Genomic DNA, 20,461 nt, shown 5'->3' with positions numbered 1-20,461 from the left:
GGTTAGAGTATTTTGTTTAATTAAACTTCATCAATAGCGGCTCTTCTAATGGGTGCGTGACAAAATCTCATTGTTCAAAATTTTTATATAAAGTTTGATAAATTATATTCGAATTTAAATTTATCTTCAAATAAAGAGAAACAAATATCATTAAAAAAAAAAATTAGAGTAATTATGGAGAGTTTTCAAATTAAACGTGCCTCATTTGGCCTATAAATTGACTGGTTAATGAATCCAATTACCCGGATATGGATTGAATAAAAAATCTGATCACCTGACGATAATCCGAATTCGATAATTCATTACCATAACAAATTGAACATAAATTAAAGGTTTTATATATACATATATCTTAGGTATTTACCATTAAATTTATATATATTAATTATCTATCGTTAGATTCATATGATTGCATAGTCAATGTGATACATTATCCTATATATTAACACTCTTCACTCCACGTAACCTTATAACTAGATATGTTAATGGATCTGATTTCTATCCAAATAAAAAATAATTAGGGTATGAATTAGAACATTTAATCCGATAACCTGTAGCGATTAAATTTGATAATTTGTTAATTAAATAAATCATATATGAATTATAATCAATTTGAATGCCTACCTATATGTACATGTCTGTTCAACAGTTTTGAGACACGTTGATAGAGGGACTAGTAAGTGTTGAAGTTATATCGAATGTTTGATTCACTTAATATTTGAAGTTTTTAAAAATGAAAACAAGTCACACAAGTTTTGTCCGTCATTGAAAATCTTCAACTTAACATTTGAAAGTTTATTCAAGCATTTCTCAATTTCAAATATTCATGCTTTGTTTGATTGAAGAGAAGTAAGAGAGGTGGAGGAAAAATATGAAGGACGGAACAAACTTTATTAATTCGTTAAAGAGATAATAAGAGAAATGTTAATAAGATAGGTAAGTCATTTTTCATATTTTATAAATTTTTATCCTTTTAAATATGGACGAAAAAGATAAGAAAAGACAAGTAATGCTTTTAGGAAAGTTTTGAATTATAATAATATTCTCTATAAATTATAATATTATAATTTTTATTTTTTTATTAAATTCCCAAATACCTTAATAATCAGTATTTTATGAAATTAGTTTATTATTATTATTTTGTCTTACGGGCATATTTCAGTCTTCAAATCGAAACAAATGTTAAATAAATAAATTCACATACTCCATTTCATGCCCTAATATTCAACCTATTCAATGACAAGAAGCAATTGATAATACCTCACAAATGGCGGGAAAATTTTCTATATCTATTCCAAATGTGAGAGACGTCGAGTCATTCATCGAACCGTGCATATAGAACAGCATAAAACCCTAGCGAACCTTCGACCCTTTTTCATCATCAATCAGCAAATCTTCGTTCTCTGAAACAGAGGTTTCCATGGATTCCAACCATTTATCTGCTTCAGCCGTTCCATGGCTTTGGGTCACCGAATACATCGCAAGTTTGGAGCATGTAGATGCACCTGTTCTGATGAGTACGTGAAAACCCCCTTTTGTTTTCTTTCAGAATTGAAATTTCTTTTTGTAGTTTTTAATTTTTCATCTGATTGGAGAATTAGGTTTTGAAGTTTATATATTTTTTTTTTCAGATTTGCTCAGAATGATACCCCTCGAATGTGCTGATGATGTGGGAAAAAATATGAGGGAAGTCATAAATTTGAGAATTTTGGAGGGTTTGTTCTCTCAGAGTCAGAGAAGCGAAACCCAAAATGGTGATTCTTCTGAGCCACATTCAAAAATTGTAATTGATCCATCAGAGAGCTGTGAAGATGTCTGTGAACGAATATTGTTTGAGGTATGGCATACTTTTAAGTTTTTATTTGTCATTTTAGTTGAATATTTAGTTGAGTATTTGAAATAATTGAAATTTGAGGAAACCCTGTAGTTCATGAACCCACATTAGGTCTTTTTGGTAATGGGATTTTTAATTTGTGTGTGGAAATTTATATGTGTGTATTTTTTTTGTCTAATCAGATGTCTGTTTCAAATTTGAGAAGGGGTGCACCAGGGATGTCAAAATGGGATGTTCAATCCTTTATCATGCATAAAAGAGCTTGCTTGCCTAAACCTACTTTACAACAGGTTAAAAAAAGAACCCTTTTTTGTTCATATTTGAATTTGAGAAGAAGATATCCGTGTTTAATTAATTCTCATTTACTCTTTTTGTTTCTGTCCCGTTACAAACAGCTGAAGGATGCTATTCTTCAAGGTAGCCACCTAATTCCTGCATCATTGAAGGAAAAGAGTGGGTTGGGAATTAGAAATCAATCTGAAAATAGAACCCCTGTAGCCGATGGTGATGATCCTAATAGCACCGTATGGAGACATGAGTGGAGCGCCGCAGATGGCCAAACCATGGCAGCACAAGGGAACTTTGTTACTTTGACTCCTGAAAAAGGAGATGGTCTTTTGCGAGAAGACTCACCCAAAAGAAACTTGTTACCTGTCTTGGCTACTGGAAATCAAGTGGGAGAATTTCACGAGAGCCAAAATTATATGGACAATGGTTGTGACCCGCATTCAAATGCTGCCAAGAAGCTTGAGCATGATGCAACTTTTACCACTCTAGACATAAGCCAGAATTCAGTTTCTCTACATGGAAATGAACTACTACATGATTCATCTGGAAGAACTGTAGAGCATACTGGAAGAGGAGGGTGTGATTTGGAGAGAGAACCTCAGGTTGGACGCGTGGAGGAAAGCTGGTCTCTAGTGGATGGTGATGATGAGTGTGCTGCATCAAAGAGGCAGAACAGTGATGTCGACAGTGCTGGATTGCAGCATAAACAGCTACATATACCGTGCAATGACAATGAACCTCAAGATATGTCAGGAGATGGACCTACCCAAAATATGTGTGTCGATGATGCTAAAGATGAAGGTAAAGATTCTGCTGAAATGAGAGTGTCAAATAGTTCATTCCCAGATGTAATCAAGCAAAAATTTTGTGTTGATGAAGCCAGACAAAGTACGTCAAATGATGCACCATGTAATGAAGCCAAAGATGATATGGAGCATAATTGTGAATTCAAAACTTCAAGTGATACCAGCTGGCATCATGTTGACAAGATTGATATTGCCACTATGAAAGATAATCTTTTGAGTTCTTGGAGCACATACAGTCAAGATTCCTTCTCAATGGCTGATTCAACAGAGCTGAATCTTTGCGTCAAGTGTAACAAAAGTGGTCAGTTGTTGGCTTGTAGTGCCACTACCTGCCCATTAATGGTTCACAAGAGCTGCTTGGGCAGTGCAGCCAGCTTTGATGACAGGGGGAACTTTTACTGCCCCTTCTGTACATATTCGCGAGCAATGTCTGACTATCTGAAACTTAAGAAAGAGGCTTCCTTGAAAAAGAAAGAACTGGCTGCCTTTACTGGTTTGGGGATTGAACAACGACTAAAGAAATGTTTTAAGAGATTGCAACCAGAGCAAATTCCATTAAGACAAGATGAAAACTTGGATGAATGCAATGAAGCAAACTACGTCACAAATTATTTAAATGAAGTCAGTAGCCCTCAATGTAGGATCATAAATGATGAGCAACAAGAAGAGCCTTCAGCATCTTGTGTCAATCATAATTTACCTTGTGCAGAAAAGGGAGCAAACATGATTAAAGGAATACTTGGTGTTTCAATGGAAGATCAACAAGAAGGGAAAGAAATGGGCCAAGAGTGCCAATCTACAAGCACCCTACAAGGTCATCAGATAGAAGTGCAGGCTTTTCATCATTTTGATGGTGACGAATCATCTAGCAAAGGCAGAGAGATTGTCGTTTGGAATGGAGGACATGCGGAAGTTGGAATACATCAGGATGGTCTACAGCAACCAATTATTGTATCTCCTCATGTGCCCACTTGTCCACCAAATAATGATGCAGGGCAAAGTTCAGGAGAAGAAAATGATAAGTCCATCGCCTCAAATTACTACATACAATGGAGGAAGCAAGAAACCCACTAGTAAGTTTATACTTGAAAATATTTAGGTCGTTCTGTTGCTTAATGTCTACTTTGAACACATCTCCGGACCATTTTTCCTTGTCACTATTATCCATTACTTGTACCATTTTTCATTGTTGAACTCTGAGAATCTCTTTCTTATATATAGAGCACCTCCTTTAACAACTTTAATTTTTAAAACTGTCAGAAATTATCTTTATTGTTTTTTTTTTCTCTCCCACCTGGCCATTTATACAGCATCATTCAAAAACCTAGGGCCTGCTTGGTTGGTCACTTCGAAAACAGTTCTCAAGAACTCAGAAAACTATTTTAACATAACTATAAAAGACAATTTTCTGAAAACTTTGCCTTTTTATAACTGAGTTTTCAGAAACGAAAACTGAACCAAGTAGAGTTTTGTACAGTTTTCTGGTTTTCAGTTCTCTTCTCTGAAAACATATAACTGTTTTCTGAATGACAAACCAAGCAAACCCTTCATTATGCGTTTTGAGTGCTGCAGCAGGAATGAAAATAGGGATATAAGTTAATTACTTTGACAACTGATAAAGGTTGAAGCACATGGTTTTTTTAGACTGGCATATGACAAAGACAAAGTACCAAGGTATATCGAAAAATGGTGGGCCTTACAAAGAAAAGGGGTCCCTTTAAAACTTAAAATGACTCGGGATATGTTTAACAAGACAAAGACTAAAATATGTAGCAAATATGAAAGTGAATTTTCTATAAAAGTTGGACTATACCAAGGATCAGTCCTTAGCCTATACTTATTTACAAAGAATGAAAGATATACAAGAAAATATTTAATGGTGCATGTTGTTTGCTAATAACACAATGTTCTTAAAAACTTCTAAGTCTTGAGAACAAAATTAGAAATCTAGAGCAATGTACTACAAACAAGGATTAAGAATTGATAAGACTAAAACAAAACTCGATAAGTGGTAATATAACAATAACAATTCAAGACCAAAGGATTACTTGGAATAATCATTCTCAATACTTAGTATCATTAATTCAAAAAGATAGGGCGATAGGTGATGATGTTATTAGTAGGATTGGAGTAGGATGTATAAAATGGAAACACGCTAGTGGTATTCTATGTGATAAAATACCAAATGAGGTTAAAAGGAAAATTTTATAAAATGGTTCACATTAAAGAAATAAATAAAACCATGCATTCATGTAACTGAAATGAGAATCTTGAAATGGATGATGGGATTGAGTAGAAGAGATAGATTTGTTAATCAAAGTGTGAGGGAGAAATTAGGAATAACACGTATTGGTGTCAAAATAATGAAAGTAGGTTTAGGTGGTATACACATACATTGTAGAATTGTTGATGTACCCGTCAGAAAAGGAAAATTAGTTTGCTTAGAAGGTAAAAGACAACTATGTTGACCAAAACTAACTTGGTATGAAGTAATTAGAAATGACTTTAATAAAAAAATAAATATGAAGGGAGACATGGTGTCTAATAGTATAAAATAGAAAAAGAGAATTCATTGGGTCGACCCCATTTGTTTGGGATAACGGCAAGGAGGAGGAGAAGGAGGATGAAGAAGAAGAATTATTGTTGACAAAGAATAACTTTTGGTCCCGTTGCAGCACGTATCCAGCAATTCCTCATTCAAGGCGAAAGAAAGTACCCTGGACAAAAATGGAGGTAGATATGCTAAAGGTAATAGTTTTTTTGAATGTTTGTGTCTGTGTATCTATATCTCTCTCTTCATGTGATGGAATGATATGCTATTCTTGATCTAGCATGTATAATTATATTACCATGCATATATGTATATGTATGTGTTTTTAGGGTTCCTTTTACTGGTTTTCCTATGCTTTGCCTTTAACTTTTTATAAATGCGTGTTTCTGGGATTTCATTTGCAAGTGTTCCTGTGCTTATCTTTTTATAACAGCTGACAGCCAGTTCTAGAACTGGAGTGAGAGGCTGTTGCATTAGGTTGATAATTTGTAGGGTAAATTACACTGACCTCCCCTCTTATTTACCAAATAACACTAACCTCCCTTAAAGTTTATACACTGATAACACGGACCTCCCCTGCTGTTAAACAACTGAGTGTTTATGCTTAAGTCCGTTAGAAAAAATTACTACAAAGACAATCTTACCCTTCTAATACCTGAAATGACATTTTTAACCTCAATAATCACTGCAAATTTACAATACTATCCTTGACTTATAAACTCAAAAAGACAATGGTGCCCTCATATCAACAAACCCAGAACACGATTAATGAGTTGATGATTCCTTGTGGTTATATTGCAGAGGGAATCAAAGGAAGGTAAACTGAATGCTGTGTCATTGCACACGATTAATAGTGGTGCTATCACTGAAGGAGAGTCCATTGGAGAGATGAGAGGTTCATTGATGGTCAGAGGAGAGAATGCTTAGATTAGTTTTGCAGAAAAAAGATAGCATAGAGCTTACAGGGATTTGTTCTGGAAAATGTGCAAAGTGGTGCATCAATTTTATGCGAAGGATGATGGTTTCACTTCACATGAGATGATCAGTGCTGTGAATGGAATCATTCATGAACCCATTGGCTTCCATAAAATGTAAGTGTGTTGGAGAAGCTCCAAAGTTCTGTGATTAGCTATGAGAAAAAAATGCAAAAAAAATGCAACCTAGTTTAAGAGTGCCCACTGTACCCGCCATCCTGGCCGTAGTCCTCGTCATTCCGTTTCACCGCCGAGAACACCTTGCTCACCACCGTTCTCGGGCCTCGACGGTAAGCTTCGTTCCGAGCTCTCCTTCAGCCATTCATCCTTGCCCATCGTCGCTATCCGTCGCCGCAACTGTCGTGCTTGCCGTCGTCGGTCTCCGTCATCGGCCGTCATCCAAGCACACTAACAGTCACCATCATCGGCGGTCTCATCATCCTTGCCGACCATTTAGTTGTTCAAAGCTCGCCGCTACCAAGCCAGTAAGTTCCATTGCCGCAAAATCCTTGATAGCCTGTAAGTTCTCTTGCCGTCGGCAGTACAGACCTGTTTGGGTCATCACCGGTAAAGCACAGTCCCAACATCTGCAAATCAATCGCTTGCTTCCCGGGACAGTTCCTTCTAGCTTCACCACGGTTTAGTTAATCCATGCTCGTCAGTAAAGACATCTTCCTTCGCCACTGGTAAGAACAGTCCCTTGCATCGCCGTCGTTCCGTGTGTTTGACGGTACACTCCGTCGTCGAGCACATCGCCGTCCATCCTCTTCTCCGTTGACGTCACCCGTCTCTAGCACAGACCCACTATCAAGGTGGGAACATATAAGAAACAAACATTTGGAGATGGGAGAAAGCAAGTAAGCATGGTTGCCGGGGAGCCGTCGGGGACAGAGGAGAGAGATAGGGCTTGTCGGCAGTGGCAAGGCAGTGGGAAAGGAAAAGAAAAAAACAAAAAAAAAAAATCTTAAAAAGGGTACTTCTGGTATTTTACATCCATGATATTTTATATTTTTATAATAAATTAATATGTAAGGGTAAATTAGTACTTTTACTTTTTCCGTTAACAACATTCATTTATAGGGGAGGTCATTGTAATTTGGTAAATAAAAGGGGAAGTCAGTGTATAATGACGAAACTTCAAGGGAGGTCAGTGTAATTTACCCTAATTTGTATAAACTTTAAGACCTTATGTATGTCAAACATTTATAAACATAAATCTTCTAAAATTCAGCATGATTTTATAGGTAGTTTTTTCAAATAGTATGAACAGCAAACAAGATTGGTAAGGCTGATCCTAGATGGTTGGGATGCTAGTTTCTTTGTTGAGTTATCCTTTTTAGATGGTTTATATATATATTTCTTTTCAAGGTTTGATGCATATAAGCAATTGAAAATGCTATTTAAGTTCATGTAACGTTGTGTAGAAAATTACGCTGCAACATATTTTTCTTTCACCCGGTTCTTTTATGTGTGTGTATTTATATATACATATGGTTATAGATCATATCTCCTTCTCTCTTTTTTTTTTTTTTTTGCCCTTCTTGGTGGTGATTTTGTTTCCTAGAGAACATGAGGTTTAATTCTCTAAATGGATATGAGAAACTAAAGACCATAACCCAAGGCTCTAACGTAGAGTATGTGCAAGGCCGTGATCTAGATCTTGATTGATTAGTAAACAAACTTTGACTAATATTTGAATTTCAACAACTTATAAGAGAAATTCAAAAACTGACTAAAAACCATATATAAATTCGTCCATCATGTTGTAAGTAGGTAAACACATAAAAGTAAAGCATTCAACCACACTGATCAAATCCACTATGAAAAATGACTTTTATAGCCTAGTTAACCAGATTCCCAAACTCTTGAATTCTCTAGTCACCTCTCTTGATTTAAACTTGAGCTAAATGATCCTACTGATCGCTTGCCTCTGTGACTAAGCAGATTTGCTAATCATGCAACTTGCTTCTTCTCTAGCACATGATCTTTATGATGAGTGACATCCAATCTTCATGTTCTTTGTGTAGTGAACTTTTGTGTTGATTTCTTCTTATAGCATACACACTCCCACCATTCTATAAGCAAATGTGTACGTGAAAGAAAGAAAATCTAGCAATAAAGATCCACTTACTTAGTATGCTGTAGATCTGCTCGAAGATAGTTGTTTCTAGCTTATAACATCTTGGCATAAATTTTCTAAACACATATGGGTTTATACAGAGTTAGAGTAACAATAATTTTTTTCTTACAAGTGTCTAATTTTCACGTGGAAACTAAAATTCACAGGTCTCAATACTCGATAGACGTCAAGTATAGATTGACACATGTCCGGTGGCTTTCGGTTGATCCATTGATTGATTGAATGGCCCTATCTTGCATAGACTAAGGAAATTTAGAAGGGAAAAAAAAAACCTACCATAAACACTTTGTATGCATTGTAAAAAGGAATTTAATGCATCAAACATATATTTCTCGAAAAACCCTAATTGAATGAATGCTCACGAGTCTGAATCCTAATTGGTGAGTCATAGTTGAGAGTTGTAATTACCTTTTTGTTCTATGAAGTAGTTTTAAGTAGGGTTGTAACTCGGGTGGTTGGGCGGTTTGAGGTATAACTTGAGCCCAACCCACCATATGAAATGCTAAGCCCAAGCCCAACCCTAACCCTATCCTCAACCTTAGCTACTCAACCCGAGCCCAACCCATCATTCTACTTTTAAATTCGGACTCACAACTCGGGGTTTGATTCCGGGTTAAAACTTCGGGTTAATTCGGGTTACTCATATGGTTAATTTTTATACCGAAAATTTAATATGATCTTGAATTAGTTTTAGATTAAATTACTCTTAAACAAAAAGAAGTTTAAAGACTTTTTGTAGATTTTTAATAAATTACAAATATTTTTTTAGAAAATTAATTGTCCTAAATGTTAACTTACAATAAGTTAAGATTTAACAAAAAAAGTTGAAAAGAAAAAAAGTAATGAAAGTTTAAATATTATATATAATGTATTTAAAAGTAAAAATATATATGAAAATAATATTAGAATTCGGGTTGGCTCGGGTTGCTAGCACTTCAACCCAAGCCCAACCCTAATTAAATTCGGGTTGAGATTTTGTAACCAAAGCCCAACCCTAATTATAAAAATGATGCCCGTAAAAAATCGGGCTGGGCTTAGGTTGGGTTCGGGTTACCCAACCCAAGTTGCACCCCTAGTTTTAAGTTCCGATTCTCCCTTGGGTAAAGATACCACAACTAAACTAACTTTTGAAAGTACTTATTGAAATATGAACTTCAAGTTAATGAAATTTGCCAACCTAAGTCCTATTGACATAGCAATATATATAGATTAATCAACTAAACTTTTCGTTATTATTCACACTTCATGTGATGAGAGTTGATTATTTATGGCACTTGTTGGAAGGTTATATGTGTTTAGACTACGAAAGTTTGGAAAAGCATCAGTTTGAACATCGAAATGTTAAAAACAGTGACTTTATGCATCGATCCGCCTATTTTATTCACCAACAAATAGAACTCTAGAAAGTCATGTGTCAATGAGTGGATTTTTTGCACTGATGCATGTGTTAACTTAAAGGTATGCACTGATGCACAAAGTTATGCACCAATATGTAGTGCAGCAGGTTGTGAAAAATTGAGTTTCCAAATCTAAATTGAAGTAGAATTTGCACAAACTCTTTTACAAACTGTAAACAACATGTTTTAATCTGGTCGCTAGGGTAGTAAATAGCATGAGAGGCAAGAGAAAGAGAGGACCGGAAAGAAAAACATCTTAGTGCTTTGATTTACTATATAATATAGTTGGGATACCTGTAATATCAATATATACTATTTTGTGATTTGAATGGAAATTATGGAGTGACATCATAGTAAAAGCATTGAAGATTGATCAAATTAAATTCATCATGAATCCAATTGAGTCCACTCTATTTTAAGTCTTCTATATGTACTTTTAATATCTGTGGAGACACCTTTGGACCTAGAAAAATGAAACATCAAGACGGAAGGGCAATCATCGCACCAGAGATCCTCCCATAGTGTTACTAGACATTGATTTTAAGAAGCATTTAGAAGCACTTAATACTAAGGATGACATTAAAGAGATAATATCATCGCAAGCTAAGTTTGGTACACTCTAATCCTATCTTTCTCCACCTCAAACCCCTCAACCAGGCAATCTGCGTCTGAAGAATTTGATCTCAATTTTATGCCTTTAACTATTGGAACCTGTTGTAGTAGCAATGGCATGACTTTATCGTTCTCATTTGTATCAATAAAATGTTTTCTGTTCTTTTTGTTTTATTTTATTTTTTTGATATATATATGTAACATATATATATATATATATATATATATATATATATATATATATTTTTACTTATCAAAATTCTTTTGATAAGTATGAGTAGATATGGTTTATGGTGATCATTACTTTCAGTATTGCAGGAGGGAGTACAGAGATTTTCTAGTGTTAATGAAAGAAGTATGTCATGGAAGAAGGTTTTGGAATTTGGATGTAATGTTTTCAAAGGTCGTACAACAACAGACCTCAAAGACAAATGGAGGAACATATGCAAAGGAAGCTCAAGACCAAAATGAAATTGTCAACTCAGACAGACAGTTACAAATGTAGATATGTCATATATCCTGTTTTTTTGGTTTTGTACCTGAAGATTCATGTTTTGGTGATCTTCACTAATCCACTCTGTCCCTGAAGCTTCTTTTTTTTGGTAATCTTCATTGTCCCTTAAGGTTCAGCTTTTTGGTCTTCTTCAGTGCCCCTGAAGCTTTTTTTAATCTAAAGATGAGGTTGCTGACTTTGAATTGCCCTTGTGTTACGGAAACTATGCTTTAGATGACTTGAAATTGGTTTCATTTCTTAATAATCCCTACTCCTGTTATTTTCAAAAATGATTTTAAGGAGAGGTATTTTGGATTCAGGCAATTAATTATTAAGATTTTGATATATGATTTGTTGAAATTGCCTTATAAGCGTAATGATTCTATGAGGAAACTATCAATATTTCGAGTCCATGCTCAAATTAAATCGAAGAAATCAGGCAGAAATTCAAGAGGCATTAAGACACAAGTTCGTGATCAAGAAGAAAGATTTTCAATTTAATTTGGATGTAGTCTTGAAGTTCCTGTTGCTAATCTTGTGTACCTGCATTGACTTTTATTATGTATGCAACTTCAATATTCTCCTCTGGACAAAGTTTTGAGTGTCACCTTCCTCTTTTGCAATGTAATTTCATGCCTTAAACCTTGGTATATTGTTGTATCATGAATTACCAAAATATCCTTATCCATGAATTATGGCCAGGGTTTTTATTTTATGAATCAATGTGTGAATTCAGATAAAATGATAGAAAATGCATGAATGTATAAACATGGACAAATATCCTATCTCCTTAGGGCATGTGCAAAAAAGCAAACGGATTCTACCATTGACATTTTGCCAATTTAACATTCTCTCTTTGATCATTTTACTTTTTTCGTGTCCATGGTTCTTTCTTATTTTTCTTCAACAATAGCTCCAATAGAGGGGAGAGAATCCGAAATTCACCAAATGAGAAGAGCCCAACTCGTACAAGCCCTTCTCCCCAAAGGTGTGTGTTTACTTGACCTTGCAAAGAAAAATTTCCGAAATTCCTAACTCGAATCATTGCCATTTAAAGATGTACTGTGTGGACAGTGTGGGTCCAATTAGCCTCTTTCTGTCAGTCTTCAAACCATAACACTAGTGCAAGGCTCCCAGATCTGGTCCACTTCACTGATATCCTTTTTCCCAATAGCAACAACCCAATTCCGGAAAATATAAGCAACAAGCTAGGGCCTAAAAGTTGTACATGCTCGTCATCCAATCATTTTATATGTAGAAACTCAAGGTCAACATTGTCCTTTTAGTATCAAAAAGCATGCATTCTAGTTACATTACACAAATGAAGCATAACCAACAAATATAGGCATGCCAAAATGTCACCTTTCCCGAGCTATTTTTATATTATATAAACATTAAAAGTGATCAAGAAAATGCTAAGACCAACATTAGGACTTCTATTGCAACATACACTTGCCAAGAAGTTTGAAACTGCATAACAAGCCTCTGAACTGCACTCAAAAAGAGAGAACTTCTTTATATATCCTTTTCCATTATCGGCACCTTGAGTTAGGTACAACTTTAAAAGACATGCCACTGCAAGCTCAATAACTCTTCCCAGTCTTTGGGCATAAACCAGTGCTTTCCACTCTTCGCCACAGCCAGCACATTCATAAGATGACCACCATATAAGCAAATTAAAGAGAGCTGGCAGCACGCTCTAATCATCTTTGCCCTCCCTTGCAAATTACAGAGTCAGCAACACCATCTACTTATCTTCATCCTCCGTTCTCCATTGTTTATCATCAAACAGGTCTTCAGGTGGATCATAAACAATCATACCTGGGAAAAGTTCCAAGAAATCATCCTTCACCTTCTCCCTCAATTCTGGATATGGAAGGAGCCCTTTTAATATGACTCGATAAGGCAAAGATATTGGGGGTTCAGGAGATCCTCTCATTTCATCATATATGTACATTGCCTCTTCGGGCAATCCACTATCTAAGAACGCCCTCATAATGTCACCAAATGTATGCTGATCAAAGAGAACTTCTTCTCTCTTCAGATCCTCCCATACCCGCTTCGCTTCGTCCACCTTTTGGTTCCTAGCAAGCATCATAAGCATATCCCTGTAAAAGAACATGTCTGGCCGGTACCATATTTCTTTACGCACCACCTCATATAACTGTAGAATTACATATAAATAACGATAAATTTAAAAGTGTTTACATTAATATTAAAAAATGAAAACAAAACGACTCTAAAATTTTCAAATTGTTTCACTATTAAATTTATATATATATATCAACTATTGGCCCAAAAAAATATCAATCAACCAGAATATCAAAATAAAAAAGTGTGGAAATAGAGAATCAGTCAGGTATCATGGGGTATTGGGCTGATATTTTCAAACACAAGTTTAAAGCCACCTATATATTCAGAAGACAAAGGCAAATTTTGTGCAAGTGGTCTCAAGTGTTTTTAGTTGTTTGATCTTAAGAATATTCAGAAAGCAGTAGCAATTGTTTTTATTTTTTTTAAAAGTAAAGTATAGTAGAAGAGTTCTCAAACGGGGAGCAGTAGCAATTGTTCTCTGTGACTATGGAATGAAGGGGGTTGCCAGAAAAGGGGAAAGGGAATGTGGGGGGGAGAGGGATGGGGAGGGAGGCTATGTCTTACGGAAAAAAAAAAAAACCAGTACTAACAAAGAACTTTTATTTTTATTTTTTCTTCAGTTACCATGGTCATTTTAGATATCTTTATCCTTTTCTTCAGCACTTCAGTTGAAGTTTTCCATGTACCTTTAATTTTATACACCATTTACAGTTCTTTTTTTTTTTTTTTTTTTTGGATAAATACACCATTTACTGTTCATTTTACCTTAATTGTAACTGTTATTTTCAACTTCAAGAATAAAGAATTATATTATGCTTGTAAGTTGTACCTTTGGTCAAGTAGATAGTACAAACCTTGCTAATTTTATGCAGCTTTTATATACATTTTACTTATCAAAAAAAAAAAAATTATGCAGCTTTTATGTACTCTTATTCCTTTATATCAGTCGGTATGGTTTAAAAGCCTTAATGGAAGGATCATTCCTGCTTCCTAACAATCATCTCATACTAGTAAATCAAACTTAATCTCTTATAATGCCTTTGGATTGGAGTTGTTGGAAAGAATGAAAAGGAAAGGTAGAGGGAGAGAGTGTCTTAAGTTTGATTTTAAAATGAAAAAAAGAAAGGAAAAGAATAGGAGGATGAATGAAGAATATGTTAACCCTTCAGATAGTAATCTTGCTATCCTTCAATTGGAGGACTGGAAAGGAATGGATAAGGGAGGGAGTTACACTCGCTTTCTTCCTTTACTGATAAGAATCTCGTTTTGCTATCTCCACTCACATAATAAACACTTATTTCCTTTCTTTCCCATCCTTTATCTTACCCAAAAATGATAAAGGGGATTACAGCTTTTCTTTTCTTTTCTTTTTTCCCTCTATAGTTATCCAAAGATTCCAAAAACGACAAGAAGTCATACTATTCTCTCATTTCCTTTCTTTTCTTCCTAATTAATGCTATTCTTTCCTTTCCTTATTACTTATCCAAATACATTGTTAAGGATAGTTTGGCAAAACATGTATTTGAAACCAAGCGGACTCTCGCTCACCTCTGAACAAGAAGGCCAAACAATTTCACAACAACCAAACAGAGGATACAAATTACATCAGCGATTAAAGTTCCAATAACCCTTATCTCACTTTCCTACAGTTTCCTCAACAACCACACATAGATTAGCAAATACTTCAGCAATCAAAAGTAAGAGTAACTCAAGTTCTCTCCACTCTGTGTCATCCACTCCATGCTATGAGATAATCATGCGTGGCAAAATTCAGCAGCTCATTTACCCAAATCTTCATTTTTCTTTCCTTTTCTTCTACTGCATTTTCTCAGTTTTCTGATATTTTGGCAACAAGTTCCATACAGTATCTCAACCAGAGGTTACAAATTTGAACTTCAACAAATTTGCTCCACATTCTAAGATAATAAGGATTATATATATATATATATATATATATATATATATATATATTTGATAAGTAGGATAATAAGGATTAGATGAAAGAAATTGCCGTATAAGTTGGGATGTAAATAAAAACACCTAATTTTGCATTTGTTCTCGACTGTGAAACAATTAGAATTACATTAACAAAAGGACAGAGCAAATGCAGATTCAAGTTTGGATGGTAAAAAATAAAAATAAATAAATAAAATCCCCCAATTTTATATTTTTTCACTTTCATTCTCCCATACTTTGTCGGTAACCAAAAACCCAAAAAGAACACTCCAACAAATGGCAACAAACAACATTTTATGATCTTTTTTACTTCTTAATTTCATACCATCTTCCTACATTTTCTCGGAATCCAAACAACGGGACTAAGCAAGAAAATGACGAACCTTCATGCACAGAAAAACGAGGTCTTGTCTCTGGAACTCGGCAAGGACGGCGAGGAGGTCAGACTTGAGGAGACGAGAGACATGGGACTTCATGAACCGCTCGAACCGGACCGGACTGGACTGCAATCTCTTGAGTTCTTTGGCCACGATCAAACCCTCTTTGCCCATCTCTTTCTTCCGTCTCCATATGGACAAGCTCGGGCTCGAGGCCGGACCAGTAATGTAGCGCACCAACCATTCCGGTTCGTGGTTTGGGAAATCTAGGGTTTTCAGACGACGAGAAATTTGGGGTTCAGTGAAACTGTGTGAAGCTCTCCGCAGGAGATTTCGACCCAAACGCAACATGATCAGAGGGAAGTGAATAGAAAATCAGTTTGTCTGAAATAGCTTTGATTGGATCGAATTTGAATAGGGTTTTGATTAAAACTTTCATCAAAGTTCTAGGATTTTCTTTTTGAGGTAATGAATTTCTGAGAATTCTACGAGGGATCAAATTTGATGAGATTTAAGTAGGTTTTTGACATAGATTTGTGAGAATTTTTTACGGAATGGCAATTCAGTGTTTATTGGTCATAATTCAGTCATGTGGATGTAATGGTATTTTAGTTACGAGGTAAGTGCAAAAAAACACCCTCTATTCTAAAAACTTGGGTAAATAACATTTTTGTTGTTTAAATTTGACTCCTCTAATTACAAAAAGTTATAAATAAGAACTTCTGACCAAGAAAATTAACATGTGCCGTACATGTGACCAAAAATCAACTTTTAATACTAAAACTATCATTTTGCGCTACCCAAAATGCCCACCGGAGTTTTTTGCATACTTTTAAAAGTCCAGGGTGGTTTTTTTGGATACATGAAAATAATTTTTAAATTTTATTATTCTCACTTCTCTAAATAATTAATTTGTAAATATATAATATATATAATAACCAAATTACCCTTTACTCATTTTCTCTCTCATTTCTATATATAATATTTATAATAACCTTATTTAATTAATTTTATTTCTATAAATACTCTATATATAATACACATATTATATATATATATTACTCATTATATTCATATTTCTCTCTCCTATTTATATTATATCCCTTATTTTTATATATAATACTCATATTTCTATATATATATATATATATATATATATATATATATTTTTTCTTTCTCTACTTTTTTTTTGTTATTTGTATTTGTATTAATTAATTTTCTTTCTATAAATAATCTAAATATAATACACATTTTATTTATACAAAACTCATTATACTTATATTTCTCTCTCCTATTTATATTATATCCTTCATTTCTATATATAATAATCATATTTCTATATATATATATATATATATTTTCTATCTTTACGTTTTTTCTTCTTATTTGTATCAATTAATTTTCTTTCTTTAAATAATCTATATATAATACACATTATACATATATAATACTCATTATATTTATATTTCTCTCTTTTATTTATATTATATCCTTTATTTCTATATATAATACTCATATTTATGTATTTTATTTATTTTTTCTTTCCCTGTAATGCTTTTTTTTTTTTTTTTTCATATTTGTATTCTTTATTTATTTTCTTCTCTCAATAAAATAAAATTTTTCTTTTCTTATTTTTATTCTTTATTTTCTCTTTTTTTTTTCTTCATATTTGTATTCTTTATTTATTTTCTTCTCTCAATAAAATAAAATTTTTCTTTTCTTATTTTTATTCTTTATTTTCTCTCTCTTCTCTAAAGATTCTTTATCTTTCTATTTAACTGTTCAGCGACGTCATCTCCACCGGCAGCATCGCCTTCTTCCACTAACGCCCACCCAATTCGCCCCACCTCCGCCAAAATTCTGTTGTCGAGCTCAGTTCCATAGCCGCCATCCTCCACTGTTGCTGCCCCACACCTTGTAACTTCTTATTTTTGTCCTGACCCACAAAACCCTCCTTTAAAATTCCTTAATCAAAACGGTCAAACTGTTTTCGTTGACGAAAACTCATACTTGGTCTGCAAAATTGACAAGAAACATCCGAAAATTGAAACCTACTATGCTCAATTCACCACCAAAGTGAGCGATTTATACAACCTTCTTTACCATTCGAGAGAGCAAATTTGGAAGGAGTGTAGGCTCTTCTCGGACTACAAATTGGGGATTATATTCTGCTTCCCAATCATGTGTACGAAGTGGGTTGGGATGTGATTTTGGTGGATGAGCAAAGTGGGAATTTTTCGGCAGCGCCGGGGTGGATGGCCTCGATATTCACCGCCGGCGTGCTAGCGAGAAGCAAGTGAGGAAGCGGCAGAGGAAACAACCATGTGTTTGTGCAGGATGTGAATAGGGAGGTGGAGAGATTGCTTCATTAGAATAAGACTTTTTGTTTGTTTAAATTCAGTTAGGTGGGTTCTTCAATTGTATTCCCACGTAAGAAAATGTTTCAGTTTTGAAAAAGCCCTTAATCAATCCTTCAAATCGTGTTCTGGAAGACTGCCTTGGATGGATGGTTGAATATATGCTAACAGTTTGCCTCAGAATTGGTATATGTGGAAATCTTTCTGACTCAGTTTGTGTTAGTTGTGATCTGAGACTGTGAGGCCGTGGAGGCTGTGTTTGGGAAGAAGAAGTATAGCCCTATTTGTGTTTAATTACCCAAAACGATATCGTTTACAATTTTGTATGCTATTAGTGTTTCATTACCCAAAACGACGCCATTTAGAATTGTGTCTATTTGGGTAATTTCAACTTCTAACAATTTATTATTATTATTATATAAAGAATATTGGGGGGCATTTTCGTATATTTACATATCTCTCCAATAAGAACTCCTTATTTGCACAATTATGAAACTACAGAGATGATGTTTGAACAACAGGGGTGTTATTTGCACATTTTTAAAATAAAGTGGTGTTTTTTGCACTTACCCCATTAGTAAATTCAAACACGATCCATTTAATAATCGTGTTAGAAATTCTCAAATCTAAGCCAATCTATTTATTAAACGTGTTAACCAATTTAATGACCTGTTTATTAGAATGATAGATTTAATATTCAATCAAATAATAAATACTAGAAAAAATTTGTCACAATTAATCCAAATATTTAAAATAAGAAGAAAAAACATAAGGTGTAGTCAAAATTTATGTTGAAATGACTTAACTGTCCATAGTAATTAGGTTTAAAAAGGTAACATATTACATTGGTCATATTCATATTTGAGTTAAGCTAGTATAAACGGGTTACATAGGTTAAACTCCCTCAACCCTAACCCGACACGATTAAGTAAACGGGTTAATCGTGTTAATTCGTTTATGTCCCAAACCCGTTTAAGGTCAACCCAAGCCTGCTTATTTCATGTCGTGTTGGTAGGTCGTATTGTAATTTACCACCCCTAAAATTTTTAAGAACCAGAGGTGTGACGCCCTAGATTTTCGGTGCTTTTCGGCCATTTTTGTATTTTTTATTTGTGCACGAGGATGCGTGCCATGGTTTTTCGGGAGTTATGTATGATGTTTCTTCGAGTTTAGAACCCTTAGAAACACATTTGGGTTCATTTCGATCAGTTTCAATTTTTGTGTCCGGGAGGTACCAGGTGGGCCCCACAGCAAATTTTTATGTTCGAAAAATTTCTTAACATCATTATGTTCCTCGTTTACGTTGGTATTATCCGTTTTACACTTCGTTATGTCATTTGCGAGTGTTCAGGACTCATACGAGCTGTTTTAACCATTTAAGTGGATGGCGGCACCCACGGGATGATTATTTATGAAGACAACATTTGTGGTCCTCATTTACAACAGTCACGGCTCTGTCTCCCACTATTCCTTTTCTTTTCTTTTTCATTTTTTACATGCTTCAAACAAAGATTTCATCTAGTTCAGGTAGGATTTTGACAACGCCGTAGAAGGAAAGTTTGACGAACATGTCGAGAGCTACGTGCCTTTGGTTTCGGATTTTGATTTGGAGTACTTTGGAGATTTTGGGTGAGGGTGAAGGTGAAGGTGAAGTTCGGATTTTGGAGGCGTCGTAAAAGGATTATTTGATCTCCTTTGCCTCCTCTTTCATCATACGAAGCCAATTTCACGAGAGAAGCACTTTGGTTTCGGTGGGATTAGAATTCTCATCCTAATTTGAGTTAAGGGTGTCTAATTCAGGGAGTCTTGGGTTTTATGAGTTCTTATGTGACGATTATGTGTTATGGCATGCTATTTACACCATGTTTTTAATGAATTGCTCAATTATATAAAATTTAAGTTTTTGCTTTATATATTTGATGTTTAGTCATGTATAGGGATGGCAATTTGACCCGCCCCCGCGGTTACCCGCCTCACCCAGCCTCTTTTTTGGCGGTTTTGGGGGATCATTTTGCTTATTTGGGCGGGAATGGTTTGATGCAATAAAAACCCGCATGACTTTGGTGCGGGGGCATAGGGAGGTCGCCCCGCCCCGCCCCGTTTAGATAATCAAATTACTTACGTACCCTTATTTCATTAGTATATATATTTTTCACTATATATTAAGTACCCTATATAACAATATTAAAATAACAAATGAATTTTATTAAAAGGAAAGTTGCAATGGTGAATAATTGAAGATGAGGGAAAAAAAGAAAAAGAAAAAGAAAAAGAAGAGCAAATCCATTTCAACAATAATTAAATTATGATCTTAAACGGGGTGGGGCGGGTACCCGCGGGGGTAAAAATGTTAAACAGTTGTGGGGATGGGGTGGAAAGTTCTCCCATTTTTATGGTTTTGGGTGTGGACAGGGGAGGGATTTTTAAACTGTTGTAGGGGCGGGGGAGGGTACACCCGCCCAAACCCGCCCCCGTTGCCATCCCTAGTGATGTGCTTTGCATGTCATCTATGTAGGAAATTGCTAGCATGTCTTATATGATATAAATGTGCCAATTTTGTATGTTAAAATGATTATGTGGAA

The 20,461-nt window shown here is 34.8% G+C and overlaps 2 protein-coding genes and 1 pseudogene across 5 annotated transcripts; 2 read left to right on the top strand and 1 right to left on the bottom strand.

The window, feature by feature from the left end:
* Positions 1 to 1,187: 1,187 nt before the first annotated feature.
* LOC132311506 (uncharacterized) lies at positions 1,188 to 11,743 on the top strand. Of its 4 annotated transcripts, none has more exons than XM_059809423.1 (6): positions 1,188 to 1,517; positions 1,632 to 1,837; positions 2,017 to 2,124; positions 2,230 to 4,001; positions 5,604 to 5,676; positions 10,913 to 11,743. In XM_059809423.1, the coding sequence occupies exons 1-6, from the start codon at positions 1,421 to 1,423 to the stop codon at positions 11,105 to 11,107; spliced, it is 2,451 nt and encodes an 816-aa protein (XP_059665406.1). In that variant the 5' UTR covers positions 1,188 to 1,420; the 3' UTR covers positions 11,108 to 11,743. The 4 variants fall into 4 exon arrangements, with proteins under 4 accessions (XP_059665406.1, XP_059665407.1, XP_059665408.1 ...); XM_059809424.1 differs by having other exon boundaries at positions 10,921 to 11,741; XM_059809425.1 differs by lacking the exon at positions 5,604 to 5,676 and having other exon boundaries at positions 10,921 to 11,016.
* A 581-nt stretch (positions 11,744 to 12,324) lies between these two features.
* Positions 12,325 to 16,145, bottom strand: LOC132311508 (pentatricopeptide repeat-containing protein At1g62350). Its single transcript, XM_059809427.1, has 2 exons — positions 15,529 to 16,145; positions 12,325 to 13,259 (listed from the first exon to the last, which is right to left on the bottom strand). The coding sequence occupies exons 1-2, from the start codon at positions 15,871 to 15,873 to the stop codon at positions 12,843 to 12,845; spliced, it is 762 nt and encodes a 253-aa protein (XP_059665410.1). The 5' UTR covers positions 15,874 to 16,145; the 3' UTR covers positions 12,325 to 12,842.
* On the top strand, positions 16,077 to 17,894 carry LOC132314094 (protein IRX15-LIKE-like; annotated as a pseudogene).
* The last annotated feature ends 2,567 nt before the right edge of the window (positions 17,895 to 20,461 follow it).

Source organism: Cornus florida, unplaced genomic scaffold, assembly GCF_030987335.1.
Source record: "Cornus florida cultivar Cherokee Brave unplaced genomic scaffold, ASM3098733v1 CherokeeBrave_3.0.0_Hap2_Chr06, whole genome shotgun sequence".
NCBI classification, from domain to species: Eukaryota; Viridiplantae; Streptophyta; class Magnoliopsida; order Cornales; family Cornaceae; genus Cornus; species Cornus florida.
Note: the sequence above shows the minus strand (reverse complement) of the source record. Positions and strands in the feature narration are given on the sequence as shown.

Excerpts from the sequence above, each read along its gene's own strand:
- LOC132311508 (XM_059809427.1), bottom strand. The coding sequence starts at position 15,873 with ATGTTGCGTTTGGGTCGAAATCTCCTGCGGAGAGCTTCACACAGTTTC. Across the intron at positions 13,260-15,528 it reads TCGTTTTTCTGTGCATGAAG|TTATATGAGGTGGTGCGTAA; the intron begins GTTCGTCATTTT and ends GTAATTCTACAG.
- LOC132311506 (XM_059809423.1), top strand. The coding sequence starts at position 1,421 with ATGGATTCCAACCATTTATCTGCTTCAGCCGTTCCATGGCTTTGGGTC. Across the intron at positions 1,518-1,631 it reads AGATGCACCTGTTCTGATGA|ATTTGCTCAGAATGATACCC; the intron begins GTACGTGAAAAC and ends TTTTTTTTTCAG. Across the intron at positions 5,677-10,912 it reads TGGAGGTAGATATGCTAAAG|TATTGCAGGAGGGAGTACAG; the intron begins GTAATAGTTTTT and ends CATTACTTTCAG.